At 44.9% G+C, this 26,424-nt stretch overlaps 2 protein-coding genes across 19 annotated transcripts in view; both read left to right on the plus strand.

The window, feature by feature from the left end:
- Window positions 1-9,648, plus strand: part of SCAI (suppressor of cancer cell invasion) — a 38,613-nt gene extending 28,965 nt beyond the window's left edge. For 8 of the 13 annotated variants that reach the window (XM_085556382.1, XM_085556390.1, XM_085556392.1 and 5 more), the window contains 3 exons: window positions 2,072-2,144; window positions 2,680-2,853; window positions 2,935-4,310. In XM_085556382.1, coding sequence (XP_085412508.1) covers window positions 2,072-2,144; window positions 2,680-2,853; window positions 2,935-3,233 — 546 coding nt within the window. In that variant the 3' untranslated portion in view covers window positions 3,234-4,310. Of the gene's footprint in view, window positions 1-2,071; window positions 2,145-2,679; window positions 2,854-2,934 lie in introns of those variants that run through there. The other 5 variants (XR_014949235.1, XM_085556383.1, XM_085556384.1 and 2 more) reach the window with 5 other exon arrangements.
- A 499-nt stretch (window positions 9,649-10,147) lies between these two features.
- GOLGA1 (golgin A1) lies at window positions 10,148-26,138 on the plus strand. Of its 6 annotated transcripts, none has more exons than XM_021543701.3 (23): window positions 10,148-10,273; window positions 10,610-10,909; window positions 12,442-12,532; window positions 13,831-13,905; window positions 14,395-14,492; window positions 15,012-15,044; window positions 15,571-15,699; window positions 15,992-16,161; window positions 16,533-16,644; window positions 16,768-16,863; window positions 17,089-17,214; window positions 18,056-18,151; window positions 18,385-18,480; window positions 18,740-18,892; window positions 19,110-19,205; window positions 19,894-19,983; window positions 20,732-20,834; window positions 21,083-21,240; window positions 21,413-21,574; window positions 22,064-22,123; window positions 22,657-22,821; window positions 22,996-23,082; window positions 23,901-26,138. In XM_021543701.3, the coding sequence occupies exons 2-23, from the start codon at window positions 10,775-10,777 to the stop codon at window positions 23,979-23,981; spliced, it is 2,412 nt and encodes an 803-aa protein (XP_021399376.3). In that variant the 5' UTR covers window positions 10,148-10,273; window positions 10,610-10,774; the 3' UTR covers window positions 23,982-26,138. The 6 variants fall into 6 exon arrangements, with proteins under 6 accessions (XP_021399376.3, XP_021399377.3, XP_085412528.1 ...); XM_021543702.3 differs by having other exon boundaries at window positions 21,083-21,201; XM_085556402.1 differs by having other exon boundaries at window positions 10,610-10,854.
- Window positions 26,139-26,424: the final 286 nt, after the last annotated feature.

The following is a 26,424-nucleotide window of genomic DNA, read 5'->3' on the forward strand; positions in this document are numbered from 1 at the left end:
TTGTCAAATCAGCGGCACTTGAACAGCTTCCTCCCCTTATATTTAGCTGAAAGTGGAAGATAACTGCAGATCGAGCATATCTACTGAAAGCCGTGAATTTTTTTTAACACTTCATTTAAATATAGCTGTCTGTGTGTTCTTGAAGGTTACCACTGCATATGTGGATGAAATAATATTTTTGAGTCAATATCTTCCTGTAACTGTGGTTGTCTAGGATCATGGTAAAATGCAAAGTCTTCAAACCAAACCAAACCAAACCAAACCAAAACCTCCAGCCAGTGGGAATGCATGGCCTTTGTCAGTGATGTGGTATAAATAAGTAGCTTAGCAAAGCTTAAATGTGAAGTGACTTCTTTTGGAGATGATGGGCAGTCTTTCTTGGAAGGAGATGTACATGACATGCGTGGTAAAAATAAGCAATACTTCTGTTGGAAACCTTGAAGACTGAAGTTAAAAAAAACAGTCAATTGTGAAACAAAGTGGAGTTTATTCTTTTTGGAGTTGTCCATGTACTGGAGGGTTGGGCATCCCATATCCAGACCTCCTGTTAACATCTGGATTGCAGAGCAGGTTTTCCTGGCTTAACCTGTGCTGGGACAGAGTCCAGAATGCTCTCAGGCAGAGCCTGAGACCCACAGGGGACCCAGGGGTGCTCCTGGGCTGCAGGGCTGTTCTCATTGCTGCTCTGCTCTGTAACTGAGTGACACACGGTGGAATTAATTAAACGTGTCAGTCTGCCCATGGTACTGAGAATACAAATTACTGGAGAGGGTAAAACCTTGCCAGTGTGTGCACAATTCAAACCAGCAGTGTCTGGGGTGACTCGTGAAAGTTTAAATGTTTCACCAATTCCTGGCCTGGCCTATTGTTACTGTCTGCAAGGGAGTTGTCTTTGTTTCTTCCTTAGAGACCAAACCTTAGTGTCCAGCATTATCAGTCTTCCCTGGGCTCCTAACGAACTAGAAGGGTTTCTAGCACTACTCAGCACTCTGTCAGAGATGGGAAATGTTTTATTTTGATTAGATTAGATTCCTGTCTCTAGTATGTAGCAGATTTAGAGCAAATTAATTCTGTAAAGCTAATATAACTGAAATATACTGCCTGGAAGGGAAAGTTCATTTTAATTATGCAGATGCCAAAAGGAATTTAAAAAATAGCTTTTTTAGGATTCTTCACAAGCAAATACTTGTGGTGTTGTAGGTCTTACACTTGTAAACTGCAGTTTTAAGGATCTGATCTGCAGATGTGTGTGTGGCACTCGTGTGCTCTGGAGGCAGGGTTTTAGTCTGTGCTCTGAAAGGATGCAGGCACAATCACATTTTCTATAGCTTTGCAAGCCTTCAGTTTAAGAAAGCTGTTCTGGTGGCAGCTAATGAGGTTGTGTGCATGATTTTTGGCTTTTTTCCCTTTGTGTTAATTGTTTGCCACCAGATAGATACACAGGACTGTTATCAGGTAAATATTGGTGAAAGTGGACAGTGGTGATGTTTCAGGTTCTGGAGAAATTCTTGTTTAGTTGGACACTTTGGCAACATTTAAGGTGCTGGTGAAAGGGGCATGAAATGGGTGTTTTAAAATGAGGGTTCAGTACAGCAGATGTTACTTGCTTTAAAGGAAACTTACTTTAAAACTTTTCTCTGGGCCCTCCTGTTTCATCAGACATAGCTCTTCCTGCTAGAAGGAAAACGGGGAAGAAATGGTTTTGACTGGGCAGTTCAGCTGGTGTTGAGGGAAGATTCTAAATCCAATTGCTTTCACTTTTTCTGCAGAACACGATTTTGTTATTTTCAAGTAATGTGTTACTACTGAAAGCTATATTTCCATGAAATTAGTGTCTGCCATCAGTAGCAATGAAATGAGAGAATTGTAATTAATTTAAGATATAGTTGGTTATATTCCTTCTGTGCTGTGGTCTCTTGAGTAATTGAACCTGTCAGACTTATTGCCAGTGCTGAGCTGTGTGAGGGGCATTAGTGTCTTCTGTCATTAATATGATTTGTACCCTTGACTTGCTGAATATTCAAGGCAAGCAAAGTGACCATCAATACTTCAAAATTCTTATCTGTTACAGAATTTCACAAACTTATTTGGACAACCATTGGTGTGCTTGCTTTCTCCAACAGCATATCCAAAAGCATTACAAGGTATGTGCAGTATTGCATTTCCCAACAAGCTGCAGTTGCATCTTGTATCTGTCCCAAACAGAACTTGGATTCCTCAGGAAAAGACAGCTTTTCACTACTCTGTAACCCCCAAATCAGGCTACCAGTCCCTGAAGTAGTATGATAGAGTTGAGCTAGTGTATGTGGTAAATAACTTGTTCCATGCTGGTGACATTTCTGCAGATGGCTCCAACAGGAGCTGGGAGCAAAGGCTGTCCTGCACGGAGACCGAGGCAGTGGCCAGCCCAGCGTGGGCTGGTACAGCTCTGGGCAGCATTATTGCTCCCAGAAAGGGAGCAGAGGCAGTTTGGGTGTCTTGGTGTTAATGCACGTCTCCAGCAAGCCTTTACTGCCACTCATTGATCAGGGCTGCACGAGAGAAGGTGTAATGACACACAGGAGTAGCTCCTCTGGGACGGAATTTAGCGGGTGAGCGACTTCGTTGTGTGGCAGGACAGCGTTTCTGTTTCATGTGCCAAACGTATCCCTTTGTCTATTGATTTATTTTCCCTTTTAGATCAGTCTCAGCGGGGTAGCCTCTTCACACTCTTTCTGAACAATCCGTTAATGGCATTCCTGTTTGTCTCTGGATTATCAAGCATGCGCCGAGGACTGTGGGAGAAGTGTCAGGATTACCTCCGCAAAATCAACCGGGACATTGCCCAGCTGCTGACCCACTCCCGGTCCATAGGTACGGCCTGGCCAGGCCCAGCTCAGCCTTTCGGGGTGGTTTGAGCCTTTCTAAACTCAGCTTTCTTTGCCTTCTGTACAGATCAGTCCTTTCTTCAGTTTTTTGGAGATGAATTTCTTCGCTTGCTTCTCACAAGATTTATCTTCTGTTCGGCTACTATGAGGATGCACAAAATCTTCCGGGTATGCAGGGATGTCTGTGCCTTTGTGGGGACTCCAGGGGCTGTAGAGCTGCCCTGCTCAGGTGGGAGGCTCCAGGGTGACCTCAGAAAGGGGACTGATGCTCACATGCTGTTCCTGCAGCTTGCACCGAGGCTCTGCCTTTGTGTCTCTCCAAAGGCACGGAGCCTTTGGCTTGCAGGAGCCTCATCCTGCACGTAACACAGCAGGCACACTCCAGTTCAATTATGTCACTCTGGACAGCCTTGTCTGCTAGAAAAATTCCTCTTTTTAACTTAAGATTATTATTTCTACAAAACCAAAAAGGTATAGAACAAGAACATAAGAGGAAGCTGGGAGGAGTGGGTCATTATTTCTGGAATGTGTTCATGTGAATGGGTTTTGAAAGGTCTTTGAAGTGTAAATGAATACACTAAATAGGAAGATGGTATTTTGCCTCTCTGTTGGTTAAAGCTGTGCCAGCAGAGAAGTCTGTTCTGGATCTACACCATTTTATGTGAGTGTTGGCATATGAACTGCCTGCTCCATTTTAAATGCTGCAGAGGAAAATGGGACTGGAGCATTCAGAGGTGCAGTATTCAGTTGTGGAACTGCAGATGTCCAGCAGCTCTCCAAGCCTAAGTCAGCTACCTGGGCTGCTCTGATACTAGGGAAAAGAAGTAGGGCTGTGTTAGTGGGAAGAGATTTGCCCCCAGTGTCTTAGATATTTGTTTTAGGATGAGATGAATCTCCCACTGGAGATTACATGTCTGTAATTTCAAGAACTGAACTCCAGCCTAGTAGGTAAGTACAGGTGAATATTTTTTGTCTGTTTTAATGTTTTGGGGTTTTTTTCTGCAAAGCCTCAGTGAACACACCAATAACTATCTGTGATGAACAGGCATTTATATTGCCACTGTGACCATCTCTGAATCAATGGAAAGAGAAAATGGAAAATTCTAGAATGTTTTCTGTCTCTGTGCCATACTGAATAGATTAGGATGAAATTGGCCTTTTGCAGTCTTCTTGTGTGAGAGAAATGAGTGTCTGATTCTCTTTGTTTTCACTGTCATCTAGCAGGAGACTCGAAATTATCCCGAATCTTATCCTCAGCTGCCAAGAGATGAAACGGTGGAGAACCCTCACCTCCAAAAGCACATTTTGGAGCTGGCTTCCATACTGGATGTTAGGAATGTTTTCCTGGAAAACACACTTGATGACTATTAAAAGAAACTGTCTTACTGCAAAGGGGATTCCCTGGCCACAGATTTTGAATGGTGCAGTTTTATAATGTGAAAATCATAAAAGGAAGTACTTGATTTTATTTTTAAATTTAGGACCATTATTTTAAAAAGTAATAATAAACAGCTGTTAGTTGAGCTGTTCCATTCTGTATGGGGTCAATTTTATAAGCAGAAGTTTTCATGTCTTTTAAATGTTAAACTAAAGAATCACTAGAGGTTTATTTCTGGTCTTGTGGCTATCAACCACATTTCCAACAGCTGATCCTAAGCATAGAAGTATTATTGGTTACCTTTAGCCCACATTTGTGGAAAGTCTTTATTTTTATACAATTTTAAGAAATTGGAAAGAAAAAATCAACAGAAAAAAACCCAATATTTTATCCCCAAAGAGTTTGGATTTGAAATGGTAAAGATGGAACCACACAGTACAAACCAACAATAGCAATAACACAGATTCCTTCATAACAAATATATTTTTTCAGTCTTAGGCAAGTGAGGAGACAAAACTGTGGGCAATTAAGTTGCATTTGGAGCAGTGTTTTGAAGGGAATTTGTAAAGATACTTAATGCTCCCTGTAAGTTTGATGCAGCAGTTTTCTGTGTGAACTGTGTTCTGCTGGCCAAGGACCTGGTTGGGCAGGAGGTCAGTGGTGAGCAAACTGCAGACCCTGACAGTCAGCCCCCACCTCTCCCTGTCATGTCTCTTGCCACAGAAGGAGGGGGCATTGTTCAGTTTGAGGTACTTTTAGAAATTCCAGCACTTCCAGCAGTGTTACCCTGCTCTCCATGTGTGGATGGAATGTGTGGCTCCCGCAGCATGCCCACTCCCTGACAGGAGCTGAGAGGATGTCCTGTGCCAAACCCCTCCTGTCCCTGGTGTGTGTGATCCTGCTGTGCCAAGCCCCGTGCCCCGGGAGAGGTGCTGGTGTGGGAGCTGCCAGAACCCCCTGGATGTTTGTTCTGCATGTGCCCCATGGCTCAGTCCTGCCCTGGAACAGCAGCCAGGGGCTGTAGCTGTGGCAGCACCGCTGGCTCCCCAGCCCAGGGGCTCAGCGTGGATGGGTGTCTGCAGGAGGACAGGGGCCTTTGGCAGGGGGCTGGCTGGAGGAGGGCTGCCAGGCTCATTTGGGACTGCACTGCCTGCCCTGCAGGGCTAGAGGAGCTCTGGCAGCTCCTGGCAGTGCAGGGTGAGCAGGGATGAGGGAATGAAGATGCTTTATTTAATGAAAAAGCCAATTGTCACTGTTCATGGGCTGCTAGAAAAGAAGTGAGAGGACAGGTCCTTTTTGTTTAAGCCCAGGCATGCTTCTGTGCTTAGGTGCAAACAGTGCAGAATGTGGTGACTGTTGCAGTGTCGTGGCAGTCCTGGGGGCAGAGCATCTCCCAGGGTGTGATCTGGTCATCCAGAACAGCACTGGTGGGTCCATTCTGCTGAGGGAGCACAGTGTGGGACAGCAGGAACAGCTGCAGTGTAGCTGGGGAGTTTGCATGAAGGTTCTTTGTAGCTGGGCTGAAGCTTGCACCATCCATTCTTTATTTCCCAAGTGTACAAAACCCTGTGAATGCTTGTGTTTGTCCTAAGCAGTTGTGAAGCTGGTACATTGAGACCCCCCCTTGGTGCTGCTCTTTGGACTCTGGCAGGACTTCCTTTCCCGGGCTGTGGAGTCTGTTGTGATGAGTGTGTGTTCGTGTGTGTGCATGTGTGTGCTCGGCGTTTGTGTGTGTATGTGCAGTACACATACATCTACTGGCTGGTGTAAATTGTAAATATGTATATATGTATAGGTACCTGTATATGTATTAAAAAGAATGAACCACTACAATGTCTATATACAAAATTTATATATACACACATATGCCACGTTGGGTGGATTCCACAAGGTGCTGCAGATCATTTGTGGTTGTACTAAAGGTTATGGCTCTTCTGCCACTGTAATTTGCTGTTTCCAGAGATTTACCCTTGGACCTTGAAGCAATTGATAACTGATTCCAGGTGCAGGAGCCCCCAGTTAGCCAGGGGAATGGGTACCCCTGTATGTATTACAGTGATGAGATCCATGTATTTACTGTGAAGCTGATCCTGGCCTTTCTGCCTGGTAGGAGGTCCCCAGTTGCTAAAACGTGGGATTGTATGTGGAGGCTAAAGATGCAGGAAGCCTTTAATGCAGCAGCAAGTGAGAGGCAGGTTATCTGTTGCCCTGCCTGCTGTTCCTCTACCAGCAGCGTTCAGCTTGCATGGAAACAGGGAATTTAATTTTCCCCAGCTCACTGCCTTCCAGCCAAATGCTTTTGCTTTGCTTTAGCTGTTGCTTTGATGAAGCTATTCCTTTTTTGGTTCCATCTCTGTGGAAAAGAAGAGTATGCCGTTTCCAAGCATAGGAGTGATGATGATGATGATGATGATGATGATGATGATGATGATGATGATGATGATGATGATTCCACTCGTGTGGGCTGGTGAACCTCTGGGACACTGCTTGTGAACGGACTGGGAAAGCCTTGGTGCTCCTCACCCTTGTTTAGCCAGGCTGAAGTGGGGAGTCCTTGCTTGTGACCTGAGAGGCTTCTACCATTTGCAGCCCTTTGAACAAGTTCTGTTTGCTTTTTGCCAAGGTAGATCTCGTCAGAGAAGAATGCACTTTTAAAAAGAAGCTGGAATGTAGGAGGAGAATTTAGGCCTTGAGAATTAGTTCAGAAGTTGAACTTAGTCAAAAATTAATTCTTGAGGTTCCTAATTCTCTTCTTACCCGCTGATCTTTGTTAGAAGGTCCAGTGCTGGGACGTTCAAAGATAAAGATTTCACTCCTGTTGTGTTGAGAGGAGTATGGAATTGTACTGTGGAAGCAGAGGGCTCATACCCTCTGTCTGCTCTAGCTGTAGCTAGGACGAGTGTCTGCTCTTGGATTTTGAGCCAGCGCCTTCTTTCCCACCCAAAGAACTGCTTTCAAGATGAAAATGTTGATATTTTCCCCTCCAAGTAAAAGCTTGTCTTGTTTGAACTAAGTCATTCTAAACTTGTGCTACTTTGTGCTCTGTGCTATGGTCGTAGGTACCTCTCGGTGTATGCTTGTGTGTACTGAAGAAAATCTGGTTTCTGTATCTCACAGTCCTCAGTGTGGAAGCGAAGCAAAGACTGAACCATTTTTAAGTGAGAAGAGAACAAATCCTTTTCTTCTCAGGCCTGATGCCTTCCCTCTTGTCTCGCCCTCCCTTTCTCCATGTATCTTTATTGCTTATATTAGCGGAGAAGACTTGCCAGCACCAGGCAATGCCAAATTAAAGGGGTAAATTCTGCATGTAAAACATTTGAGAGGACAAGGTGAACTGGACCAGCTGTGTCCTTACAGGACTGCTCCTGCCTGGCTCCCTACTCCCTGCATGTGGTGTGCTCAGATGAATCCTGCTCCCACAGTAGGTTTGTGTCCCTGCTCAAATTGGCTTTGGAACATCTCGCCGAAGTTACTGCTGTTGCCTTTTTTCCCCCTTTGACTTCTCAAAATAACAATGATAGGGCAATGCAGGGTTATGAGTCTTTAATGCTCTGGATTTTAATTCCTCTTGGGATGTGATGTGTCGTTTTGCTTTGTGCACCAGCTAAATGGAGCACTAACTTCCATGAGCTGCGCAAACAGGAATTGCTTCCTGGAGTGCTTTCTTGAGAAGTTTCGGGACCTTTCTTTGAGTGGTTCATCAAAATACTGTCTGTCAAGTCATGACTGACTAAACTCCTCAAGACTGTTCCCCAGGGAGATGTGCAGAGATGTCTTTAAAGGATCATAGGAAATAGATGGGGGCAACAGGAAATCTGGCTTCAATTAATCACACTCAAAAGCTACAATCTGAGTAGCTCTGGTCAGGCTTCTCCCCTAAGGATGGGATGGAAGGGCTGTTCCATAGCCCAGCCCTGGCATGAGTTAGGAAGCACCTCCCCTGCCTCACTGCCTCCCGTGTCCTGTAACCATGCTGTGCTGCAAGTCTGCTCTTCCCAACGCTAAAAATCTTGGAATCTGTCTGAACAACTGTTTTGTCTGGAGGTTTCTTTTGTAAAAGCTTTACATGTGTTAGATTCCTCAGTAAGTGTCCGAGTGCAGCTCAGTGGTGCAGCAGCGGCCGAGCCTGGCGCAGTGCTGGTGGTGCTGGGAGCTGCTCTGGTGCTGTGGCTGCTCCTGGGGCTGAGGAACAAGGGAACAAAATTTAACACAGAGAGCTGAAAACTGCTCTGTGTGCCTCGTAAGGTCTGGACACAGCAGCCACGGTAAACTCTCCAGAGCAGATGATACGCTCCTGAGGGGCTCTCTGATATTTGTAACACCAGACTTTTAGAGCAATACTGTTCTGTGACCAATTGTATTCAGGTGCTTTGAAGATCAATAGAGATCTGCTGAGTAGAGCAGAGGACACACATAACTGCTTCAGATTTAGGAGTGACAGCCACTTTTTGTTTTCCCTTCTAAAACATTGCCAAGACTGAGGAGAGTTAGTTCAGGATTTCTGAATCTGACACTTCTTGGGGTTCAGGACTGAATTCTGCCCAGAGGCACGCACAGATGTTTTGTTCCTGGTTTGATTCCCGTTGGGAGCAGACCCCAGCACAGCTTGCTGGCCTGCAGGAGCCCCAGAGCAGAACAGATCTCACCAGCCGCTCCTTGCAGAATAAACCCTGCTGGGAGCATCTGCCCCCTTGACTGCACAGCTCGCTTTTGGCACGTGTTGATTATCGCTCTGCCATTGAACCGGATTGTTGGGAGCAGGATTCTGCCTCGTGCAGGCTGAAAAGCACAAGTTGCTTCTGCCCTGGGCCAGGCCCAGCGAGAAGGATGAGGGGAGCGCAGGTGGGAGCGTTCTGGGAATGCAGAGGGACCGTGCCTCGGGCAGCCCAGCTGCGGAGGTACAGGGAGCGTTTTGCCTCTCTGAGAATCAAATTATTTATTACCAAAAGTAATTTTATAGTGAATTGGTTTAAAGTTATTTTACAGCTGTGTGCCTGTATATCGTATTTTGGTAAAAACGGATATTTTCCTTAAAATATATAGAGATATATAAATAAACTTTTTTTGGAGCAAATGGACTTTTTTTTGCAAGGGATCTGTAATCGCCAAAGCAGTGTGATGCCAGAAGCGACTCTGCCGTCGTTCGGGGAGGGAAGAAGCGCGTTTGTGTTACTGCCGGGCACTGCGGGGAGCAGCGGAGCCACGATGGACCGGGCACCACCGACCGCCCTTCCAGCCCTGCCAGAGACTCTGGAGCAGATTTGCGTTCGCTTTTGTCCGCGCCGCGCCGGGGCTCCCGCCCGGTGTTCGCGGTTGTGCCGTGTCCGAGCCGTTCGTGTCCCTGTCCGGCCGCCCCCGGCCCCGCCGGCGGACTGTGCTGTCAATAAACTGTGCTAAACGCTCGCACCGAGGCGCTGCTCCGCGGCGGGCTGGGACTGCGGGCGGAGGAGCGGGAGGAGCGGGGCTGAGGGACCAGCGGCACCGGGAGCGGAGCGGGAGGGTCGGGGACGGAGCGGTGGTGAGGGAGGAGCTCCGTCCGAGGGCGGAGCGGGGGCGAGGCGGAGCTGGGTCGGGGCGGAGCGGCGCTGAGGGCGGAGCGGCGCTGAGGGCGGAGCTGGGTCGGGGCGGAGCGGCGCTGAGGGCGGAGCGGCGCTGAGGGCGGAGCGGCGCTGAGGGCGGAGCTGGGTCGGGGCGGAGCGGCGCTGAGGGCGGAGCGGCGCTGAGGGCGGAGCTGGGTCGGGCGGAGCGGCGCTGAGGGCGGAGCGGCGCTGAGGGCGGAGCTGGGTCGGGGCGGAGCGGCGCTGAGGGCGGAGCGGCTCTGAGGGCGGAGCGGCGCTGAGGGCGGAGCTGGGTCGGGCGGAGCGGCGCTGAGGGCGGAGCGGGGCCGCGGTGGCGGGGCCCGGCTGGACGCAGAGCCGGGTCGGGGGCGGAGCGGGCCCGCGGCGCTTCCGCCCCGCGCGGCGCTTCCGGGTCGGCGGAGTCCGGGGAAGCGGCGGCGGGACCGGCGAGGCCCGGCCGGGCATGGGCGGTGAGGAGCGAGGGGCCGGAGGAGCGGGGGAGGCGGGGGCAGCCCCTCGGTGCCTCGGAGCGGAGCAGCCCCGCGGGCCGGGCCGGGCCGGCCGCCCTCGCCGGCGGGTGGGCGCCGCGCTGAGGGGCCCGGCCGGCCCCGGCCCCGGCCCCGGCCCCGGCCCCGGCCCCGCCGCCGTTCGGGGCCGTTGGTTTGGGACTCCAACGGATTCTGCTCCGGGAGACGCGATTTTCTGACGCCTGTAACAGATGCGATGTTAAAAGGTTTTCTGTTACCTTTAAATGATCCGTGCCGGTGGGAGTTTTTAGTGTGGAACCCCCTCTGTTTGATTTGCAGGCACTGCCAGGCCTTGAGGCTTCAGTGGCACTGGGAATGCAGTGAAGCTGTGGATGAGGCTCGGAATTCAGCTCGGCGTTTGGGAGCTTTAGACGAGAGCGTCAGCGTGTTAAACGTTGGGCTTTCCAAAAGGACCTGGCTATTTGGGGGCTGTAGAGCAGTAAAATGTTTGCCAAGCTGAAGAAGAAGATCGCAGAGGAGGCAGCGGTGGCTCCCAGGCCCGCAGGAACCGCCCGCATCCCCAGGTCTGTCAGTAAGGAATCGATCACGTCTGTAGGAGCAGACTCTGGAGACGACTTCGTGAGTTACACCTTGAAATCTCATTTCTCTGGCAGTGTTTTTATTACCGTTTTGCAGACAACCATTTTAAGTCTAGTGTGTGATTTGAAAAGGTGCTGTGGTGTCTTTGTAAGTGTATCTCTCAATGCATAAATGTGTAATTAACTTGAGTGAAATTAAATATTGAAGAGAAAACGTTTGTTAAACGTAGTAGTTGCCGAGAGGCTTCCATTCGCATGTAAACGTGAGTCACAAAGCTGTTTCGGTGTAAAACATTGAAAACTTTGAATAAAGCTGTAATTATGTGTAAGGTATGTTTTAGTAAATTAATTACTGAATCATAGAATTCTGGAATGGTTTGGGTTGGAGGTGATCTTTAAGCTCATCCACCCCCTCCATGGACAGGGACACCTTCCGCTAGACCAGGTGCTGTGAGTCCTGTCCCACCTGGCCTGGAACACTTCCAGGGATGGGACAGCCACAGCTTCTCTGTCATTAGAAAAGCCAGCTAGATGCTGGGCAGTTGTCATTTTACCTCTTGGCTTCCTGGTACTCTTCCTACCTGAGACATTGCTCTGCTGAAAACGTCTGCAGTGTTGTGCTCAAAGCTATCGTAGTTCCTGTCTTTCCTTATAAAGCATTCTTTAAACAAGTGGTACAGTTCAGGAGTGTATGGGTTAAATGAAACCCTGGAATGCTCTGGCACCTCTGCCCTGCATGGCTGTCACATTTCTGAAAGCCTGGATTAGGGCAGTGTCACCCCACTGCAGAGCCAGCAGCAAGTCTCTGTTCGGTGTCTGCAGAATGAAGACGTTATTTACACAGTTGAGCTTTAAATTATTTTTTTTGAAGCTCAGCTGAAACTTCTGTTTTGTTAAACAGGAAGTTGGAGCTTCTAATGTTTAAATACATGTTATAGTGAAACTATATTAGTCTTGTGTTCTTCTGAGGCTATTTTCTTTAGCACTTAGGAAATTCTCATGTAGAAATTCTGTTTGCTGTCTTGCAAGTTTGTAAACAGAAAACAAACAATGAATTGGCAAAACAAAATAATGAAATGGCAAAACAAATAATGAATTTGAGTGGTTTTCAGAAAACCTCCAAGAGTTAGTTGTTTTATCAATATTCATTTAACTGCTCTTGCTATTGACTGTTATGGAGCAAAACCCACCAGAGGACTCATCAGTCAGTTATGCAGTGCATTTTGTGTGGACAGATTGCTGCATCAGGGCTTCAGTGAGTTTATCCCACCTGAAAAGCATTACTGCTCCCTCCTTGACCTTTCCTGGTGCTTGTGCTGTGCTTATTTCCTCCCCCTCAGTGATTCCATGGCCCCATCTCCTCAGTGACAGTTTGGGGAGCAGGCAGCCTGGCACTTGCTGGTTTTCTCTTTCAGCATTTTTACACATTCTGCTGTGCTAGTACAATTTTCTCCTCTATGGGAAAAACAAGTGCTATTCCTAGGCAGGAGATTGGTTATTATCCCAGACTTAATGTGTGGAGGGATCACTTTTTCTAAATTTTGTAAGCTAGAGTGTTGCTTTTCTCCCAAGGCTTCTGATGGAAGCAGCTCCAGAGAGGATCTTTCGTCCCAGTTGTTCAGAAGAAATGAACAAATAAGAAAACTGGAGGTGAAGCTATCTGGTAAGTGCCCTGATGCATACAAAACTTGTTACTTTAGGAAATGCTTTCCTTTGAATTTACATAGTTTAATTAATAAAAAACACATGGGGTTAGGGTCTTTTGAAAAAATTGTTTTGTAGCAGCCCTGTTGATTGACAGCAAGGGAATATCCAGTATCATTAATTTTTTATGAAGGCAACTAGATCTTTGCTGATTTCAACAATACGTTTATGTGATTCCTTGGAACAGCTGGGATAGCTTTCTGTCCCATGTTTCAACAGCGTCTGTCCCCACTTGTGTGCAAAGGTTTGTTTCTCATAGGGCCTGAGCTTTCTGATGTTGACAGTAACACAGTCATCCTTAAAGAAGTGGGCTTGGAAACAAAGTAGAAACAAAGAATTCAACATAAAACAGTCCTGAGGCTTTTTTATTTCTAATTCCTTGTTCTGTAAAGCTCTAGGGAAGGCTGGCACTGCTCGCCATCCCTGTTATGGGGAGGGGACCAGAGGCTGGGCTGAACTGTATTACACTGCTGCTTCCCAAAACTCATGGGAGGCCTCGGAAAATTAGGAAAGGTTACAGGCAGATAATGATTATTTTGATTTATTCTGGAGACTTATCGGGCTTCTGTTCAGTTCAAGAAAATACAGGCTTCAAAAATTATTTCACATTGAATTTGAAAGGCCCAAGTGCTCATCTGCTTGCACAATGTAAACTTAAAAGTGCTGGCTGGGGCATAACGCAAGAGAGGGAGGCTCTGGGTGTCGGGAGTCTCATGTAAGCAACCAGTCAGTGAGTAAATCCTCTTTTCCATTGTTCAGGAACTTCCCTGGGTGTGTGTATACTCTCTTCCGTTTTTTATTCCCTCCTGTGTCAGTTCTGAGTGAGGGCAGTGCTGTGGGACTGCAGCAACGAGCAGGTGGATGCATTGGCCATGAATTAACCCTTCCTTGCACCCCCCAGTGCCAGACAACTTTCCTGAACAGAGTGAAATGCATCGCTGTTCTGGGATGAAGTAAAAAGGGAGGGACAGTTGTTCATTCTCTGGTTCTACTCTTGTCTGTGTGACTGACACCCTGGGACAGCCCTTCTGTTTGTGCCAACCCTGTGGACAGTACAGAACTATTTGCTTGTGTTCATTGTTGTGGTCACCCAACCACAGCAGGAATGATTTTCTGATTGAGAAAATCATTGTCATTTGCCACTCATCCTCTTTTTTTTTTCCCCTTTCTTTTTCTTCTTTATTTTTTGTTACCCTAAAAATGTCCTTCCCCAATGTCTGTCCATTCTTGGTCTGTTCTTCTCCCTCCTCACACAAGATTATGCTGATCAGATCCGAAATCTGCAGAAGATAAAAGAGAAGCTTGAAAATGCATTAGAAAAGCATCAGGATTGTACGTATTTTTCTTTTTTTTCCTTTTTGTTCCGTTAAGTTGAAAATTGCTGTGGTTGGAAGGAAAAAGGTTTGATGTACAGGTGTGCTAATGATTTCCATGCAAACTGTGCACCTCTGTAGTGTGAACAGTTAGAACACGAGTTGTTACCTTATTTACAGCATAAAAAGCAGCAGCAGTGTGTTGAATGAAGTTGTTATTATACTCCTCCTGCCAAATTTGGGACTAGCATGCAGGAAAGACCTTTTGGAAACCTGCAGCTTTGTTCTAATCCAGCAAGGAGCAGTATTCCTGTCTGCTGTTAGCTTTGGCTCTTTGCCAGCCTGCAAGCAGTGTGAGGGAAGGAGTAGCACAGCGCTAGTGCTATAGTCAAGATGGGGCTAATTACTTGCAGAAGAAGTTCTTTAATGTTACAAATAACTTACAGGAAAGTGATAAAAAAATTTAAAATATGAGATTTTAATATAACTGGTGGTTCTCTGTTGATAGCCTCCATGAGGAAGTTTCAGGAGCAGAATGAAGCTCATCAGGCTAGTCGAGCCAAGATGGCTGAAGGAATGGCTTTGGCCTTGGAAAAAAAGGACAAGGTAAGAGAACTTGAGCAGGGCTTTAGACTCTCATGACCCTGATGTTTTAAGCAGGTGTTGCTATTAATTAAAATAATTGTTCAGCCCTGTGTGTGAGCGTGCCAGTGCTGAGGGAAGGAGGGAATGCTGAGCTCAGTGCCAGGAATGGTGCAGGACTTGTCACTGCTCAGACTGTTCCGACTGGTTTTAACAAGGGCCCACAAAAATTCCTAATGAAAGGTTAAGCTTGTGCTTGGGTAAGATCCAATGGCAGTAGGCCTGTTGTCACATTTATTTTACTTGCATGAATCTTATGTATTTGGGTAACATGAATGATTCCTCAGCCTTTATCTATTCAAGCACTGGCTGTTACTGTACTGCTGCTGATTATTTTTTTAATCATTACCAAACCTTAGTATCTGCTAACAGTACAAATTCTTCTTTTCTTTTCTTTTTTTTTTTTTTTTAACTATAATTGCAGTCCTTGCAAGTCTGCAGATGGATTTTGATATCTATTTTTCTCCTTTCTTTCTTGTTCAGGAGTGGATGGAAAAACTTGGTCAAGTTGAAAAGGTAACCTTGGATGTTTTTCTCAGGGGGTGTAGTGTGTCTCTGTGTGTATTTGCAAACACCATCCTGCACACTTCCAACTCTATCAGAACTCAGTTCTGTTCAGCCCTTTTTATTATTTGGTCTGTGTTCAGTGGGAGAGGCCAATCATTTGCTTTTTGTTACCAGCTCAAATGCTCGGGGAGGTCTTTCTCGTTTTATTTTTCAGTGGGGAAGTAAAGAACAATGGGTTGTGATGGGAAAATTGTCCTTCTGTAAGGTGGAACATTGTCCATTTTTAAGAGTTCAGCTTAGATGGTCATTGGTGGCATTACAATGAATTCAGATTTCTTTTTATCTTTTTTTGAAGTTTGGTAATTTTCACTGTCACATGAATCTGAAAGGATTTCTAGTTCTGTATGGACCACCATCAGGAGCTATACAGCTACAAGACAAGATTTCTTTCCCAGACAGTTTACCTGTACTCCCATTAACTTGACATAAGCATACAGAGATCCTTTGATATCCTTTGGTTCTGTTCATTTATCAGGAAAAGAAAATGCTTCAAACAGAATTACAAGAAATGAGGGAGCAGAGTTTGAACCTTTTCCAAAAACGAGATGAAATCGATGAACTGGAGGGCTTTCAGCAGCAGGAAATGGCCAAAGTTAAACACATGGTAAGAATATTTTAAACTTTTTGTTTCCTAAAGTTTTTACTAGGATATTAAGTTAGTGGTAGCCCAGCATTCATTTTTTGAGCCTTTATCCTAACAGGATTTTGACACCAACCAAAACTAACACCAATACACTATGTAATATTGTGCTCAGTAGGTACTGAACACAATATTACGTAGTTTATTATCTCACTTAATTCAGACCACAAATTAGTGAAACAGGCAGGTTTCAGTGGAAAGGTTTATCAGTGTTACTGGTTGTCTGTAATGCCAAAGATAATCCTTCCATATGCAGCTTTTGAAGAAGGAAGAATCTCTGAGCAGGGCAGAGCAGGAGCTGGAGGCGCGCGCCCAGGAGCTGAGCCGGGCCAGAGCGGAGCTGCAGGAGGCAAGGGGCGAGTCCTGGGGCCTGAGGAGGGACCTCCAGGGCCTGCAGCAGCAGCTGCTGGAGCTGCAGGCTCGGAGGTAAGCAGCTGGGGCTTTCACACAGGCAGTGGGTGTTTTTTCCCTGTGTTTTTACCTTGTTCTCACTTCTGTCTCTTTGGAAGAGTTTATGTATGTAGTGAGTTGACTGAATTTTTGCCTCTGCTATGGCCGTGGGGATGTAAATGCCAAACCATTTACTTTTTTTGTAAATTATTTCCTTTTTTCGTGGTTTGAATGCTTAACTCTTACTTTTTTTTGAAAATGTATAATCAACCAGTGATTTATGATGGTGGCTGGTTTTAGGGCAAGAAAATTTTATTAATGTCCATTTGAATAAGTAGCAGAATTGCCTACTAAAGATTATTTTTCTGGAATGGTATGTCACTTGTTTTTATTCTCTTTCTGTGAAGAGATGAACTAATGACAGCTGAGACAAATGCAGAAAATAAGATCACTGCTCTGGAGTTAAGAGAACAGGAGCTACAAACTGTCATTCAGCAGCTTTCTGTAGACTTGCAAAATGTAAGTTTGAGCCAAGTGAGATTTAATTCAAAGAGCTGCATGTCTGCAGAAGTTAGATTAGATATCAGTTATGTGGTGCTGGAAATTTAAGTTTCAAAGTAAGTAATTTCTCAAAATGTTTAGTCTCGAGTGGCTGGTTCTGGTTGTGAGAAGAGACTGGAAATGTTACAAGTGGAGCATGAATCTCTGAAGGTGGAATATGAGCAGCAGAAGCAAAAGGTGAGGTGCTTTCAGATGCATGTGCTGTTGGTGGTGTAAAGGTGCACATCTGGGTAATGTACACCTTTGTGTAGTTGGAGGTTTGGTGCCCAGAAAGTGTTCTAGGATCATATTGTCTTTTCAAATAGAACTTTCCTTTCTGTTAGCATTTTCAAAAGTCAAACCACAACAGTTCAGCTGAAAGCTTAATTACAAAAAAGATTCTGTGATTTCTTATTCTCACAGATGACTTTTGAACTTGCTGAGAGAGATAAACTTACTGAACAGCTGCAGGAAAAGGTGTCTTCCCTGGAAAAAAAGCTAGAAAGAAATCTCTCAGGAGATGAACATGTGCAGGAGCTGCTCAAAGAGGTAATTACACAGTTAAAGGCTTCTTAGAAGTACAATATTAGTGAGTTGTTTGTTTTGGGTTTTTTAGGTCATACATTTCCTCTCACCCATTGAAAGAAAGCTGCTGATGTCACACAGCCACATTTGTCCTGTCAGTGTGTTTTGGCACACTGTCTGTGCTGGGCAGAACATGTGGGTGGCTGCACTGAGCCTGTTTGTGTAGGCTCTGCACAGATGTCTGTGCTGGCCTTTCTGCATTGTCTGTCTGGGCACTGCATCTGACTGCTTAGAAGGAAGAGAGCAGCTTTCTACCTCCACAGGAGGTGGCAAAATTTGGGAGCTTTTCTAATTAATCCTCAAAAGAACAGTGAATGCTTTTCCTTGTTCTTTGACAAGGCAGTGGGGCAGGGAGGGGAACTATTTGCACATAGATGTGCAAACAGAATGTTGTATGCTCAAAACCTCAGCCTCAGAAGTGCTAAACAACAGCTGGAAACAGAAACTTAGCTGTGCTTAATCCCTTTTTTTCCTCATTGCTCCTTGATCTCTTTCTCAAGCGCTGATGCTCCTGCTCAGAATCAGCCTGGAGCAATGTTTCCCCAGCTGGGTCCTGGGAAGACAAGGGGATGTTTGCTTTTCCCTGGTCAGGGTGCCTACACTCACGTTACCTCGATGTTGCTGTGACAAAAGGACTTGGCTTGGTAAACTCAAGGCAGTTTAAAGTTACCTAGAGATATTAAAACATTCTGTCCCATTTTAGTTTGACCTTATAAATGAAATAAAAAGGAAAATTTTTATTACTCTCCTGACTTATGTCTTTGTCCATCCTTGCTCATGTTCTTCACCTCAATGTAATCTTCAGAAAGCTGCTCTTGAGCAGAGGCTGGAGGAGAGCAGGCAGCAGGTCCTGACAGACAGGACACAGCACGGAGAGGCTCTGAACAGGTTGGAAACACAGGTGAGCAGCTTTTCATTTCACCACAGATTCCCCCTCTTTTCATCCTCTATGCCCTCCACTGCTGGGGCAGAAGAATATCTGAAACCACATGTGTGAAATAGCAGCTTCTCCATCTCTGTGGTTTCAGGGATTTAATGTTTACCTTCCCCTCCTGGGCCACTCTGTATTATGCAAACTTTTTTAATAGCATAGATGCCAGTGGATAAGGAATTTAATTAATGGTGTAATTTTAGAATAAAGAACTGGAAGAGAAACTACGGATTGCAACAGAAACATTGAAAAAGAGCCAAGAAGCAGCTGCTGACCAGGATCTGAAGCTCCAGAAGCTGGTGAGTATCCTGCATGTTTCACTGACCAGTAACAGATCAGTCTTCAGCATCCCCAGAGACAATCACTTCTCTGTTTTGTTATTCAAGTGTTTGTTTTCTTGCTGTTTGTCTCCTGAACTCTGCTCTGTGAGTACATGACACTGCTGCCAAAGGAATAATGTTGTCAGTTTGAGAGTGTCTCATGGAATGGTGTCTGATCTTTGTCAGAATGATGTCAAAATACCATTCCATTGATGTGGTTTTCTTTATTTCTCTTAAGCAAGCTGATCTAGAAAATGAAAGAAAACAACTGCAGCAACAGATTTTAAGTGAAAAACAGGAGTATGATCAGAAAGTTACTGGGCTGGAGTCTCAGATTGCTGCTCTTGAAAAAGCTTGGGAATTGGATAAAGCAACAACTCAGCACAGGATTGTAAGTACAGAAACTGGTGGGTTGTGAGAGTTTTCACACAATGATTTTAACACAGCTTGTAGAGTTGTCTTAACGTTCTTATTCAGTGCTCCTGGCATTGTAATAGAAGATATCATACTTTGAGGCACTAAATATGAGCAAAGCATTAGATGTGTTTAATTGTTTAAACAAAGCGTTAGAATAATCGTACTGTGTATTTATACACTTTATTATACAGAGCCAATTGGAAAAGGAAAATGAAAACCTCAAGGGAAGCAAAGAAGGGTATGAGAGTTCATTAAAACAACAAGAGTCTGAGCTGAACAGGCTGAAGGTAAGGGCTGGATAGGGTACTGGCATTGTCTTGGGACAGAGCTGAGGCTGAGGAACAGCAAACAGCACAGTGGGTTACATTCAATGCTTGGAGACCTGTTAGGTTCAGTTGCAGGTACTTGGAACTGTAAATCATCTCTGGTACTCAGCAGAAATGTGTTTGAGAAGCATTACAAAGGGCTGATGCTTTTCTGACCCAAAATGTCTAAATCTGGCAGAAATAATATATTCCCATATTGTCAGGGATGTGAGGAGCTTGGAAATCCTGTTAGCAGTGGTGAATACAGAATGGTTCAATATCAGATTCCACTCCAAACCAAACAGTGTAAAATTAAATTAGTTGGGTGTTTACAGTTTATCCAATTTTGACTGTGATTTTAGATGGTTGAAATTTTTTTCATAGCTATTCCTGGATTCACAATTTGTTGTAGCAAGAGCTACTTCCTTGTAATAGAGACTTCAGGCTAAAAGATCTTGTAAGCATTGGGTCTGTTTGGGTTCTTACATCAGTTTTGTGTTACTCTTGCATATGCAGAGAGCAGCAGTCAGTAAAACAAACCTAACTGATTTGGAAATTGTAGTGTGTCAGAACACTCATAATTGTAGTCCCAATAGATTTGGGGTTAAAGATGAGAGACTGATTTGGTTTAGTTCTCTCACATAACCTCTCAATTACTTCTGGTTTACAGAATGAGATGAGCAGCAGAGAAACTGTCAGTGTGGAAATTGCCAAAGCATTGGAAGAAACACGGAAACAGAGAGAGGAATTACAACAGCAGGTTGGTTAATAATGACTGTTTGAAAATGTATTTGAGACGTCCCAACCTTTCAAAGAGCAGACTAGGTTTGGATTTGTTTATCCTAACATTCAAGACCCTTGGTCAGAGTCATATCCACAGCATGTGAGAGAGCAGTGGTTGCCTCAGTGAACCTGAGAGTGTTTCAGAGCCCTGCAGTCTGGCTGCTTCTTTGGAAGAAACCTGTTTGTTCTGCTTAGTTCCTTTCGGTGCTTGTCACTGGGTTCCTCTGGAGCAGAGCAGTTGTAAAATTGTACATTTCCTCATAGGGAGGAGCTTGTATCCAGTACCAATTGTCAATTCTAGGTAGTCTTGATTTGCTCTTCCTGTATAAAAAATAGTGGGTAATGTGAGCTTGTGTTTGCTTAAAGTAGGAACTGTCAACTGAGCAAGTTTGACTGGAGTTAGTCCCATCTTTTGGTTTCTTTATTCTTCTGGGACTGCTGTAGATCTGTGCTTGCTGGGCAGATCTGTGTAGAAGAGGTTTAAGGCCATCTCCTGCTTTGCTCAGGAGCTTTTGCAGCTGCCACATGCTGGCTATGACAATCTGATGGTGGCACAGAAGCCAAGTGGGGTTTAGCTCTTCCAGTAATAACTTCAGTGCTTGTTACTGAGGGCAGCATTGTGGAGGTGATGCCTGCTGAGATTCTGAAGGATGTTGGATCTTTCAACACCCTCTTCCTGTTTTATATCTTTAATGACTTCTGTTCATTGTTTTTCTCCTTTGAAGGTTTCACATCTGAATACCCTAATAAAGGAGAAGGACCACCTGATTGATGAAAAATGTGATCTGCTGCTAAAACAGAAGGAAGAACTGAACCAACTCAGTCAAGGTTAGACCAAATGAGTCTACTATATCCCAGACAACTTTTAAGTAGAGTCTCTAGATTTTTCTAGATTTCTCTTCCATATTTAATCATTTAGCATTTTCAAAATGGCTTATTGTTCACTAACAATTGGACAGTCTCTCTTCTGTCTTTCTGTCTCTCCCCTGGCTTTCTGTCATCATGACAGACCAAATGGATTAGAAATTCCCATCTGGTGTGCAACACTGATACTAAGCAGGTCTCTCCTTTCCCAGACCATGAAGCTGTCTTGCTGCAGGTGCATCAGTTACAGATGGACATAGAAGCACGTCAGAGCCAAGCAGTGGAGATAGAGGAAACAGCAAGAAAAGAAATTGATGAGCTGAAGCTGCAGGTACAGGAGTGCCTGTTGGCCAGAGAGAATGAGAAAAATGTGAGTGCAGTTGCAAATCCATTCTCTCAGACTTCCTGGGAAAAGAGGGAGGTGTGCAGGAGCCCTCCAGTTCTGTCCTGCCTGGACAACCAAAAAGAAGTCTGGTTTTCTCCCTGGGGAGTGTTCTTGGGCTGTAAATGTCATGATATCTCTCCAATGTTTATTTTTATAGGTTTTGGAACTGGAGGAATCAACGAGGGCCTTGAACAATGAACATTTGCCTTCTCCAGAAAACTCTGTGGTGGAGCAGAATGGAGAGGTGGCAGCTGCAGATGTTGTTCAACTTCAGAAAGATAATAGAGAGCTGGAACAGCAAATTGCTGAGAAAAACAAGGTGAACAGAAACAGCTGGTAGTCTTTCCCCTTTTAATTAGGAAGCCAAGTAATTGGGGCTGCCCATGCTGCAGCGTTAAAAGGACAGGCCTCTTCCATTTGAATCCAGTATGCTGTGAGTAACTGCTTTTCTCTGGATTGCACAAGTATCCACCAACCATGAATAAAAGCTGCAGCAAGAGCTGCATGAATCCTGATCTATTTTGGTAGAAAGATGCACCAAATGATGCTATTTACAGCTTTCCTGCAGAGCCCTTCTGAGTGCATTCGGTTCCGTTCCATGGCGCTGTCACATGAAAGCCCAAGTGTCCTGTCACATGCCTGCTGCTGTGTGCAGCTGGCAAGGCAAGGCTTTCAGGTTGCTTCTTCACAGCTGGCAGTGTTGGTTAATTATTATTTCATTCAGTGCTCGTCTGTCATGGGTTTTTCCAGATACCTGCAGGTCCTGACAATGAATACTGTGTTAAACTCTCCTTTGCTGTGCTTACAGGTGATAAAGCAACTTCAGCAAAGAATGACAGAACTCAAGAAAACTCTCCAGAAAGAGCTGGTAAGGGTTGTGTGTTTTCAATCTCTTCAGGTGGCACTTGCTGGCAGGTACTTGCACTGTTATTCCAAAAGCTTGACTGCTAACTCCTATTGCATCCCTCTGCAATAGTTTATCTCTCCAAGACAAAAAAAGTCTATTTAAAAGAAAATTAACAGAAGTTTTAAAATTGTTATTTTTGTTCTGATGTTGAAAATTATTCTGAAGAAAGCCCACGTTTGAAAGGCTCAAAGCAGGTTAGTGGTAGGAGAAAATTACCAAGGGATAGTTTCCACATGGAGCTACTTCCATGCTGGTTTGGGTAATGTACACAGAACACTGACATCAACCACCTCCTGTCCTTGAGTTTAGGGAGAGCTGGAGACACTTCTCTGCTGTGACCCATGAAGGATGAGGGGCTGTTGATGCTCAGTTTGTACCCACCTGTGGGTACAGCCCTCTTTAAATATCCTGAAACCAGACCCCTCCCAGTGTCAAGCTAACAGCATCTGCAATGTGCTTCTCTTTTTCTTCTGCTGGTTGGGTTTTTTTTGTAGAAAATAAGGCCTGACAGTGAGGTACCTGAGCTACGTGCAAATTCTGAAGTGCCTAATGCTACTGTGACTGTCACCAACAACTCTGACTTGAATGACTCAAGAGAGATAAACTTCGAGTACCTTAAACATGTTGTACTGAAGTTCATGTCCTGCAGGGAATCTGAGGTAAAGCTGCCACTTCTCTTCCTACATCTGTCATTAGAAATTGCCACCTCTCAACTCCTAAGGATGCTTTATGCCAATTCCATAATTTTGCAATTAAAAAGTGTACAGTGGGGACAATAAAACAAAATAGCTGACAGCAATGTGTTTGGAACACAGCTCTGTGGTTTCTTTCAGGCATTCCATCTCATTAAAGCTGTGTCTGTGTTACTGAATTTTTCACAAGAGGAAGAAAACATGCTTAAAGAAACTCTGGAGTACAAGGTAAGGGTTCTGTGCCATATGTAGTCTCTAATGAGACAATGAAAATTTCTAGATGCTGGGAGATTAGGAAAAGTGTCTTTTTCCCAAATGTTAGCCACAATAATAAGTGTGATTTATTATTAAAACTTTAGCTGACTGCCTGCGTGCCAGGAATTGTCCCTTTCGGTGAGGGAAATAGCAGCTTTCTGGTGCTCAGAGGAGTTGGAGGACAGCTTTGCCCAGTGGACTTGATCTGTGGGGAGAAGCTGAAAGCTCCTTGCCCGAACAGTTAGTGTTTAACAGCAGGAGCCTAATTCTGGGTTTGTCCTTTTGACATTGGGCTCGGATACCAAGATCTTTGTGTCCTTTCCATGGGCTTAGCTGAGATCTGTTGGCCCTGGCTGTGTGGTGGTTAGGGAATGTTCAACAGTGAGTGCTGCCTTAGCTCCAGGTCCTGCATCATCCCTGCCCACCCAGGGAGATGGGATGTTCAGTCTGCAGATGAAGAGATTTGCTCACTGTCTGGTTCAGGGAACATGAATGCTGCATTGACTAAAGGCACCGTGTTTGAATGACTGTAGAGTTCTAATCTGAAATTATTTTAAATGAATATATATAAGTATAATCTTCAGTCATTTTCACCTATGGGAAGTGGGTGCTGCTCCTTCCAGATCTGGTTGTGTGAAGCTGCCTCCACTTCAGTCTGGAGTCTGCAGCAATCTGATTCATAAATAGGTCCTTCCCTCAAACGATGAGAACATGGCTGTGTACCATATGGCTTCTTTTTCACACCTGAAGTGTGACCCCTGTGTGATGTGTGCTGTGCTGTTGTGTCCTAGATGTCCTGGTTTGGGTCAAAGCCATCTCCCAAAGGCAGCATCCGGCCATCTATCTCCAGCCCAAGGACTCTGTGGCCTTAAGGGAACCTGAAGGTGGCAGGCAGTATCCAGGCACTTCTTTCTGTGAAAAGAATGCTGAACACACTGCTCCAGGTGTGTCTTAATCACTGTCATTGCAGTATTTTGTACAAGAACTTCTGGCTCTGTTTACAAAACGAATACTGTGCAAGGAGACATTTTCACTACAGACTGGAACAGCTCTGGGCTGCAGTCGGGGACCTCCTCGGTGTCTGTGATGGGAGCAGCTCCTTGTGCTCATCACTGCTGGGCTCCTGCCCCACAGGGTTCTGAGCCCTCGCTGCCAGTCCAGTCTCTGTGGGATGGTGATTCCAGCTGCTGTTCCAGAGACTCGGGGCACAGCAAAGCTGCTTGTCTGGCTGTGGGAAGCCAGCAATGAAAAATGTGTTGGCAGAACAGTGTTGAGAGTGGGATGGTTTGCAAAGCCTTTCACAGGACAGGAGCAGGAGCTTTAACCAAAAAAGAACTCTGCCTTGCCTTCTAATACTGACATTAACTAATGGTTGGCATTTTTTCATATCACTGTGTAATTTAAGGTGCATTTATCCTGGCCTGCAGCCCTCAAGGCTGCATGTTGATGATTATTTAATTTGAGAGCACAACTTTAGAGTTGTCTGATTTTACTTTTCTTAAAGAAAAATAATATTTAAAATGGTCTTAATTATAGTACCTAATCCTCAGTCGCCTTTAAAACTAATCCGTTAGCCTGTTCCATGGGTTGTTAGCAGTGGGAAAAGGGGTAGGAAGCCATTTTAAATTTTTAAAGCTGAGTTCCAGGTATTGTAAATCCACACTAAAAAATACCTTTTATTTTAAAAAAATAAAAATCTAGTTACAAAGGGTGGAGAATGCTGGTACTAAACATTTTGATTTTTTTTTTTTCTTTGAAATCTGCTAGCAACAAGTACTTATAACCAGGATCTGCCTCTTTGGTTGTGGTTTTCTGTACTTCAAATACTGATGCTTAAAAGCTGTTATGAATATGTTAATTGTGTCCTGACTATAAGGGTAAAAGAAATGCTGCTCATGAGGGCTTTGAGGGCAAAATTCAACTCTTAGTGAACAAGTTGTGGTTCCAGCAGCTTGTTTTCCTAATACAGTAAGGAGAGGGGACCAAGGTGGCACTTCTTCCCTGGGAGCACAATTTTGCCCAGACTTATTAACACCACTGCAAAATCTGGATCCAAATGGGAAGCAGCACTAAGTCTGACTTCTGAAAACTGGGAGCTATTTCCAAAAATCTACACATGTATGGAATTCAGTGAGCATGCTGCAGTTCTGGGACTTCTCTTACAAGGAAGTTCATACTTCTGTTAAATATATTCAGGATAATTCAAGCTTTCTCCAATGGAGATCCAGCAGGAGGTGAATGTGCTGATCCAGACCCTGCTGGTCTCCCAGCCAGCCCCACCCCAGACAAAGGTACTCCCAGGAGCTGTTACTGGGCACAGGTGCTGCTCCTCAGTTAGAGCCAGGTTGGATTTGGCTGAAGGTAAGAAAACCAACTAAAGCTTGTCCAAACAGTCTTTAGTAACCAGATTCATGGCACTTGCAGACAGGATAGAGCATGGGAGGGTTCAGCCCTGCTCTACTGTGAAAATAGGCAATCAAAAAGTACATTATTTGTTTCTCTACTGAGATACAGTGGGGTGGAATAACCCTGTTGGTTGTGGGAAGATTTTATTCTCTGAGATATTTTCCTTTCTAATGACCTTTTGCTCTGCCCTGTTTCTGTGGGACCAGGGATCAGGACTCCCTCACTCCCACTGCTCCCTGCTGAATGACTGTTGGGTTTATGCTGATCCTGGCTTCAAAGGTTACTGCTGAACAGTAAGGAAGGCAGGACAGGCAGCCTGGATTGGAGTGACAAAGTAAAATCTTAGGTTATATAATCACTAACAACTTCAGTTTCAGATCCCAAAGCTCAAAAAGGATCAACTTACCGTAAACTAGTTCTTAAGTGTTGAATTTTCGTTAGGTATCAGAGCAAGACTGGTGTGTATACATGTATTAAAAAGCTAATGCACTTTCTCAGAACAGTGGTTATACATAATCCTTTCTATCACCATTGGATTTCTTTCCTTCTGTGCTGTAAATATGGACTGTATGATGAAACACTATGAAATTTGTGGTGCAATACATTTTGGATCAAACCGGTAATTTTGATTTCTGTCTTTTTATAGTTCTGGTTATCTCCCCTGGGATGCTTTAAGCAATTTTAAATTGACTTTTAAACCATGACCCAAACCCCACCTTTGCCCAGGGTGAGGATGGGTGTGCCAGCTGTGCCACCAAAGCCTCTCACAGGGAGTTGTGCCACTGCACAATCACCTCCCACCAGGACCAGCTGCTGCTGCACTTTGAGCAGCTGATGGAAGCAAGGGCTGGGAGGAGCTGGGGCTCTCCAGGCAGCTGCTCCTCAATGCCAAAGGGCAGGGTCCGTGTC

This window comes from Lonchura striata, chromosome 17 (genome assembly GCF_050655825.1).
Source record: "Lonchura striata isolate lonStrDom1 chromosome 17, ASM5065582v1, whole genome shotgun sequence".
Taxonomy (NCBI): domain Eukaryota; kingdom Metazoa; phylum Chordata; class Aves; order Passeriformes; family Estrildidae; genus Lonchura; species Lonchura striata.